At 45.7% G+C, this 8,680-nt stretch overlaps 1 protein-coding gene across 4 annotated transcripts; it reads left to right on the forward strand.

Moving 5' to 3' along the window:
- Window positions 1-262: 262 nt before the first annotated feature.
- On the forward strand, window positions 263-8,283 carry NOB1 (NIN1 (RPN12) binding protein 1 homolog). 4 transcript variants are annotated; one of them, XM_047712234.1, is made up of 9 exons: window positions 263-393; window positions 515-647; window positions 1,471-1,601; window positions 3,558-3,629; window positions 3,821-3,955; window positions 4,048-4,251; window positions 4,871-4,968; window positions 6,835-6,979; window positions 7,684-8,283. In XM_047712234.1, exons 1-9 carry the CDS (start codon window positions 331-333, stop codon window positions 7,951-7,953), a joined length of 1,251 nt encoding a protein of 416 aa, XP_047568190.1. In that variant the 5' UTR covers window positions 263-330; the 3' UTR covers window positions 7,954-8,283. The 4 variants fall into 4 exon arrangements, with proteins under 4 accessions (XP_047568190.1, XP_047568191.1, XP_047568192.1 ...); XM_047712235.1 differs by having other exon boundaries at window positions 4,051-4,251; XM_047712236.1 differs by having other exon boundaries at window positions 3,827-3,955.
- The last annotated feature ends 397 nt before the right edge of the window (window positions 8,284-8,680 follow it).

The following is an 8,680-nucleotide window of genomic DNA, read 5'->3' on the forward strand; positions in this document are numbered from 1 at the left end:
ATCTTAAAATGAATTGTAGTTTCTCTGTATTGACTTGTAATAATAGGACTACATACAGGTTTTACATTTAAAGTAAATAAGGCGCTAAGGGGTGGCCCGCCAGAGCCTACCTCCTACAGTGTCTCCCAAAGTTTGACCTGCCCTCATCTGACAGGGCTGCTGGAGACGTCGCGCATGCGCAGGGTATCCCTGAGCTGGGAAAGGCCTATGCGGCCGCCAGGAGGCGCCGCTAAGTCACAACTGTACCTCCCGGCTCCCAGAGGCCCAGATTGGAATGTAGGGGTGGAGCCAGCTCTGTGCGCAAGCGCGCTGAGGGCGCGTTCCGTCAAGATGGCGCTCGTGGAGCACGTTGTGGCGGATGCCGGGGCTTTCCTGCGAGACGCGGCTCTGCAGGTAAGGAGGGCTACCGCCAAGAGGAGCCGGGACCGAGTTGGCGACCCCTGAAGTAGTGTGGGCAGTCGGTCAGTGCATTGCGTGGTATGGGCGGGTGTAAGCTGTGTGGGTCTTTCCGCAGGACATCGGGAAGAACATCTATACAATCCGGGATGTGGTGAACGAGATTCGGGATAAGGCCACGCGCAGGAGGCTCGCCGTCCTGCCCTACGAGCTGCGTTTCAAGGAGCCCTTCCCGGAGTACGTGCGGCTGGGTGAGTGCCTCTGCCCCGGTGTTGATGGCGAAGCTGGGTCCCAGGCTACCTGCTCGGGACCGACTCGGGTGGGAGTGGAGGTCTGGCTGTTTGATCAGCTCTGATTCAGAACCACGTTCTAGGAGATCATGGTGGCAGAGAGGCTCTCTGGGTCAGGAGTCAGCCAGGCCTTGCCAGTTATTGGCTATATACAGGTTACTTACTCTTTCTGAGAAGTAACTAATGGTAATAGGGTTTGGTTGAAGGATAAAATAAGAAGCTTTTAGTACAGTGCTTAATAGTAAGTGCCCAACAAATTTTAGCTGCTACTACCTGCTTTTTAGGAAATGTGAGTGGTATTGTTATAAAGCAGAGTTGTTACAGAGCAGTCCAATAATTTTGTTTCATCATAAACTACAACAGTTATTAACAGAATTAACTTGTAATCCCAGTATGGAATCTGAATATCCTATTAATCTGGCTTGTTATACTTAGAATGAAAGAATTTTAAACAGAGAAGATACTTTCTATTCCAACATAATACCATATTTAATAAGGAACTCTCATCATTTGCAGACATTATGCTTTCAGTTACTTTCTGTTAACTTGTGCTCCTGTCCCATGGTCTGGACTGAATAAGGATGTCACAGTAAACCTAACTGGCTTGAATTTTAATTATAGAGAGTACAAATGTCTTAACAGTGAGTAGAAAAAGGAAATGAATGAAAATATTAAGAAGGTTTTCTTGGGATATTGATCCTGAGTTCTTTTTCATACTTTCACTATGGTTCCCCAAGGTCATATAGCTTTTTGTTTCTAATTTGAGTTGGGGCTCTCTTTACAGTGACTGAGTTTTCAAAGAAAACTGGCGACTATCCCAGCCTCTCTGCCACAGATATTCAAGTGCTGGCACTCACCTATCAGTTAGAAGCAGAGTTTGTTGGGGTGTCTCACCTAAAACAAGAACCAGAAAAGGTAAATCAGGAGGATTATTGGTTTTCCTCCTTTTAACTTTTTTATTCCGGGAACTATCAGATACATGGAGTAGAGGGAATAGTTGGACCCAGTGTCCACATTACTCTGTCTCCACACCTATCAAGTCATGATCTATCAGGTTCATTTCTACTGACCCCCAGCCCTTAGGATTTTGAACTCAGACATTGTATTTCATTGATATTTCTTGGTCTCTCTCTCAAAAAGCAAAAAAAACCCACAAAATCATTAAACAAAATTAATAGTAATTCCCTAATATTGTCAAATGTCTACCTAGTGTCCACATTTCCCAATTATTTTATTTTTTTTTTTTTTAACATTTGTCTGGATCACGATCCCGATAAGGTTCTAATGTTTCAGTTAGCAAATGCATCTCAGTATCTCGGTCTCTTGATCTGCAGGTTTTTAGAAAGGGTTGGTTAAATTTGGAAAATGCAGAAATAGAGTAAAAATCAGCTATGTTCTTGCTATTTTTAAATAGACTTCTTTCCAAAAGCAAGAGAGAACGCTATGTGCTTGCCTGTTTTGTTTGTTTGTTTCTTTAAACTCTTGCCACTTTGAAAATTCTAGGTTCCTATTGTGCTTTCAGGGACTTGCCTGCATTGGTTAGGTTCAAGAGATTAATTGATTTGTGGCTGGGTCCTATTGGCTTTTCCCAGGCCAGAAGATTTTAAAAGCCAAATATTCATGTAATAATTAATTTCAAATAGTGTTAACTAAGAATTGCTTAATATTCTCTGTCTAAAATCATCAAAAGTCTTCTAAACTCACATTTGTGTACGAATTGGAACTGCCTTCACATGTTTTCAACCAGATTTAGAGCCCTCCAGTTCAAAGAGTCTAAAACTGATGTGTAAAACACAGATTTCTGTGTGTCACCGAAATGTTTTAGGGAGATAGGATAAAGGGAAACATAAAGCCTGAGTCTGTGACTGAGCACAGTGTGACTAGTAACTGGGTTTCCATTTGGCATCCGTCAGTTCATGATTCCTAAAAATTGCCCTTTTCCTGCAGCCTTTTGGGCAGAAGTTAGGTTTGGGGTTTTTTGTTTGTTTGTTTTGTTTTAATAAATTCTGTGGGGGTCTTGAACTCATGACTGTCAGCTTAAGAATCTCATGCTCTATCTACTGAGCTAGCCAGGTGCCCCAGGAGTTAGATATTTTGTATCAGAAGCTTTAAAACAGTATATCTTTAAAAAATAATACAGTATCAGGTGACTGGGTGGCTCAGTGGGTTGAGCCTCTGCCTTCAGCTCAGGTCATGATCTCAGGGTCCTGGGATCGAGCCCTGCATTCGGGCTCTCTGCTCAGCGAGGAGCCTGCTTTCCCTTCTCTCTCTGCCTGCCTCTCTGCCTACTTGTGATCTCTCTCTCACTGTCAAATAAATAAATAAAATCTTTAAAATAATAATAGTAATAATAATAATAATACCTTATCTTTTGACCCAGCAATTCCACTATTAGGCATTTATCCCAAGTATAAACTAAAGATACATTTTTTTTTTTTTTTTAAAGATTTTATTTATTTATTTGACAGAGAGAGATCACAAGCAGGCAGAGAGGCAGGTAGAGAGACAGGAGGAAGCAGGCTCCCTGCCGAGCAGAGAGCCCGATGCGGGCCTCGATCCCAGGACCCTGAGATCATGACCTGAGCCGAAGGCAGCGGCTTAACCCACTGAGCCACCCAGGCGCCCAAGATACATGTTTTATAAGATACAAGTTTTATAAGTAACGTTGTTCATCAATGATTTCAAAAAAGAACTATTCCAAAGTCATTATTTGGTAGTTATGGGATCACTGAATAATTATTTTTATGTTTCCCAATTTTTAATAACTGTAGGGAAGATACTTTGTTTTCTGTTCACTTACTCTTCATACTCAGTTGTCAGACTGTGTATTTCTCTGCTTGGAGCTGTCACTTTTTTCTTTTCTTTTTAAAGGTTAAAGTGAGCTTATCAAGTCAGCACCCAGAAACTCCTCTCCACATTTCTGGTTTCCATCTCCCCTCAAAGGTAATTGCTTAGATAATCCATGTTCTCCTGCCCTCTTTTGCTATAGATCTCCACAAATTGCATGCAGTGAACCACATTTATCTAAACTAATATCCTAGTTTGTCCAGCCCCTGTCAGGTCTGACTTGTGGCATCTATCATTCCGTACATAATCCTCTCAATTTTCAGGTTTTAAAATTATTTTTCTTTTAACCTCAGTCTAAACCCCCACAAGAAATAGTACAACATGGACAGCCAGCTGGTGAGCCTGAGAACTTAGAATTCACTTCCTTCGTGTTCTGGAGAAACCCTTTGCCTAATATTGATCATGAACTGCATGAGCTGCTGGTAAGTCCCTGTGTATGATTCCCCGAGGACAGCACGCCAGCTTCTTCCTGCTGTTCCCGTGGGCTGGGACTTTGTGAATTCTGTTGTTTCAGAAGGACAGAGATGATGATGTTCCAAGTGAGGAGGATGAAGAAGGAGAGAACGGATTTGAACAAAGGAAAGACAAGGATAGCGATGATGACGCGGGCGGTTGGATAACTCCCAGCAACATCAAGCAGATACAGCGGGAGTCAGAGCAGTGCACTGTCCCAAAGGATGTGCGCGTTGGCTGTGTGACTACAGACTTTGCCATGCAGGTGGGTGGATGGGCATCAGCTGAACCTAGGCTCTAGTTCATAACAACTTTCACAGGAGTATGTACAGCTCTACTCTCTGATGCCTCTTTTCCTGGTTCTAGAAACTTTACCTGTGTTCTTTGATTATCTGTGGTTTTGGTTGGGAACTAGAAAATCAACATAGTGACAAAATATATGTCTTTATTAAGTTTTTAATGTTTACTATACATGGTCTGTTGTTGGTTCTCTTTCAGTATGTTTCATGTTCTGTTCTCAGTTAGGTTCTTGGAAAAAGTAGAGGTTTCCAGCTCCCGAAAGAGTGTATTTGTCTTTGACAAAATAAATATCTTTGTTTGTGTGTGTGTTTTTTTTAAGCTTTTAAAGGTGACACGATAAATGTCGTTGTTAAGAGAGATGCTTAGTGAGGGGCCCTGGGCCAAAGACCTGGCCCCTTCAAATACAAGGGGGAAATCTAGGTCTTAGCTCTAGTTTACATGCCTTGAGTGGCATCCTGATCTTTCCCTCAGCAAAAGCTCCTTATGAACCAAACCAGGTTTTGTGAAGTCCTTTCACTGTAATTATACAGATGTCAGACTTTGGTTTTGCTGACTTGGGTGGTGCTTTTGCTCATTGGTTGCAGAATGTCCTGCTTCAGATGGGGCTGCATGTTCTGGCCGTGAACGGCATGCTGGTCCGAGAGGCCCGGAGCTACATCCTGCGCTGCCACGGCTGTTTCAGGTACGCGGCTGACGATCTACACCCGCAGCCTCTCTGTGGACCACTTTTCTCCCTGTCCTTTGTGCCAGTTTCTGGAAGGATGGCCTTGTGTGTAGGTTTTCCTCCCCCTTGTCCTTCATATACACCTAGGTTCTGTCCTCACCAGAGCGCTGAAACCTCTGGGACAGAGGTCACCAGTGACCTTCTGTCTTAGTATCTTAGTCATAGGATTAAAGGCGTGAACTGTGGAGCAATGAGCCCTCATCATTTAACCATATGCACTGCAGCATTTATGGGTGCTTATGGATGCCTGGGATTTGCTTTGAAATAATCCACAGGTGGGAAGAGCGGGTGTGGGTAGGATGGAACAGGACAGCCATCGATGGATAGTTGTTGAAGCTGGGTGAGGGGCCCTTGGGGGTTCGTTGTGTTCTTTGGTCTACTTTATGTTTAGATTTTCTATTTAAAAAAAAAAGTAGAATGGATTCAGATGACACAGGTTCAGATCCAGATTCTGTCTCGCAGTAGCTTTACAGAAGTTGGTGAACTCGGATTTTTCTTGCATAAAATCAGAAGGGCTGATTGTCCTAGAAGAATGTGATATCTGGAACATGGGACACAGTCCTCTCAGGAGAACTGTTAGTTCACAGAGCATGCCCTTCTCTTCTGGCTCATAAAGTGGTCCTCATGGGGGGCCGGAGGGGTGCTAACATTCTGTGGGCAGGCCCAGGGTCCTGGAGACCTGCTTGGAGCAGACGAGGCTGTACTTGAGCTTTGCCAGGGAAGCATGTTCCTGGGATCTTACACTGCGGTGGCTGAGAGCCTCTCTGTAGATTCAGTCCAGATTTGGTGGCCACCATACAAATCATACCGTGGAGGAGCAAGGCGTCTCCTGGGTCCCTAGTGCTGTTCCACTGAGGGTAAAGTTGTGTGATGGACCACTGCTCCCCTGCTGGCTTTAAGACAACCAGGCACTCGTGACCCAGGGGCCCTGCCCTACCACCAGCCTCTGCCTTCTTCTCAGTCTTCAGTTTGGAAATGTACCAGGCCTAGGACAGTGAAGCTTCATGAAATCCCATTTCCCCCGTTGCCCTTTGTTATAAAACCCCAAGTTCCCCAAATGAACATGCATGCTTTGCTGCTCTTAGAAACATTCTCCATTCTTGTGAGATTAGCCTAGTGACTGAACGGTTTCTTTCACAGGATAATTAGTTCCTAGCATCTGTTGAGAGGCACTTGCGGTTTATTCTCAGAGACTTGCAGGTCAGGAATTTGGCTTCTTGGGAGATTCATCCAGCCGTAGCAGCTTTCCAGTGTTTCCTGCGGCATTCATTAATACATTCTGGGCACTTCTGGAGCTACCTCCTGGCCCAGCAGCCCGGCTGCCATCTCCAGGCAAGGTGTGGAGAGCCGCAGGAATAAGCCCTTTGACTTGAGTCAGGTGCCATTGAGAGCACTGATTGTGGAGCCACCTTCCTGGCCTTGTAGCTGCCACTTACTGGCTCTGTGCTTCAGTTTCCCGATCTATAAGATGGACAAAATGCCAGCTCTGTAGGATTGTTTTGATGTTAAACTTGTGGAATAATGCCTAACAGTTTAGTAAGACTTCATTACTAGCGAAACAACATTTGGCTCAACTTCTGAGCTGAATTACGGACTTGCTGCCTGTGTCACTTTGTTCACCTTTACCCTTGGCACAGTGCAGTGGCGGCTTGTCTCAGCAGCACAAGGCTGGGCGGCCATGGTCTGTAACATGTCGGGCCATTCAGTCTCCCCTGTTCCTTGTTGCTTCCTTTTCCTCCTCTGACAACCATGACTCACCTTGTGCTCTGGAGACAGGGTTTGCCCCCCATGGCTTCCGTGCCAAACCTTTCCTTTTCTCTCCAGAACCACATCTGACATGAGCCGAGTATTCTGTTCGCATTGTGGAAACAAGACTCTGAAGAAAGTGTCCGTGACCGTTAGCGACGATGGAAGCCTGCACATGCACTTCTCACGCAACCCGAAGGTGCTGAACCCTCGGGGCCTCCGGGTGAGTGGCGGCTCTCCCATTCCCCTCGAAACCGGGCCTGCAGCTGGCAGAGCAAGACCTCTTAGCATCAGGATCAGAATCTGCAGAGAGGACCAGGAGAGGCTTGGCATGGAACTGCCCCTCTGATTCCTTGAACCAGCCTTACCTTGTGGCACAAGAGGGTGTGGCTCTCTTCGAGTTCCGTCCCTGCCCTGGAATCAGCCCTTTCTCTGATTCCTTATGGAGAATGGGGTTTTGAAGCACAGAGCTGAGCACAGGGTGGGCTCCTTGCCCTAGGGGGTCAGAGATGTCTCAGCCCACGTTTTATTGAGATTATATGTAATTATACACAGGAATATTTTCTGTTACCTATCTGTATTTTAAAATGAGTTTGTAAGTTCCATTTCAACCCAACAGAGTTCATGCTAGCCCTCCCTGATACCTTGACACCATTTTCCGTAATTACTTAATTTGCTCAGTCCTAGAACACTTGTTTCAGAGTTACCCACACCAGTGAAAACGGTACCTGCTTAGTAGAGTTCTGTGTTTGGAGGTAACTCCATTGATGGCTGAGGGCGTGTAGTCACAGTACAGGGAGCAGTGACTGATAAACTCCCCTGATGTCATCTGCCCGCATCCAGAGCCGTCAGGAAGCTTGACATTAACAGGGTCAGACGTGTCTAGATAGGGTGCCTGCCTAATGACCTTTCTTTTCTTGTTTGCAGTATTCGCTTCCCACTCCCAAAGGGGGCAAATACGCCATCAACCCCCATCTGACTGAGGACCAGCGCTTCCCTCAGCTGAGACTGTCCCGAAAGGCCAGGCAGAAAACGGACGTGTTTGCCCCTGACTACATAGCTGGGGTATCTCCCTTTGCGGAGAATGACATCTCCAGCCGGTCGGCTACGCTGCAGATCCGAGACAACACCTTGGGAGCAGGGAGGAGGCGGTTAAATCCCAATGCTTCCAGAAAGAAGTTTGTGAAGAAGAGGTGAAGTACAAGCTCCACGGGCCGGTGGGATTGCCACCGCGGCTGCCGAGGTGCGCGGGTGCCTCGCTGCCCCGGTTCTCAGGTCCAGATCCCTCTGGGTCCAGGCAGTAGGCCTGGCTTACGCAGCGCTGCTTCCTGACTGCCTGGGATGGGTCGGGTTCGTGGTGGAACTGGGCCATCCCTTGGCCTGGGAGCATCCAGAGAGCTGGGATTCCTGGCATGTTGAGCAGAGTTTGATGAAAACAGAAGGAATGGCCCCATGGAGCACATCCTCAGCATTCAAAGAAAGGAACTTCCAGCTCGTAGTATTTTTCTAATAAATGTGGTTGTGAGCTCCTGTGCCTTTTCATTACGTCACCAAATGTCTACTGCTTAGGTAGTTGGAAGGTAACACTTAAGCTGTATACTCAACTATCAAGCATTTAGATTATATTTTTTACAAAAAAATATACTAGGTCTGTTATAATAAAACAAAAGCAACTATTTTTTCTTTTTTAAAACTTATTCTTGGGGCACCTGGATGGCTCAGTCAGTTAAGCATCTGCATTCACCTCAGGTCATGATCCTGGGGTCCTGGGATCCAGCCCCATGGCAAGCTCCTGCTCTGTGGGAGTCTACTTCTCCCTCTGCCTGCTGCTCCCCCTTCTTGTGTGTGTGCTTTCTCTTTCTCTGTCAAATAAATAAATAAAATATTAAAAAAAAAAAAAAAACACAACTGGAACGCCTGGGTG

The sequence above is a fragment of the Lutra lutra genome, chromosome 17 (genome assembly GCF_902655055.1).
Source record: "Lutra lutra chromosome 17, mLutLut1.2, whole genome shotgun sequence".
Classification (NCBI taxonomy): domain Eukaryota; kingdom Metazoa; phylum Chordata; class Mammalia; order Carnivora; family Mustelidae; genus Lutra; species Lutra lutra.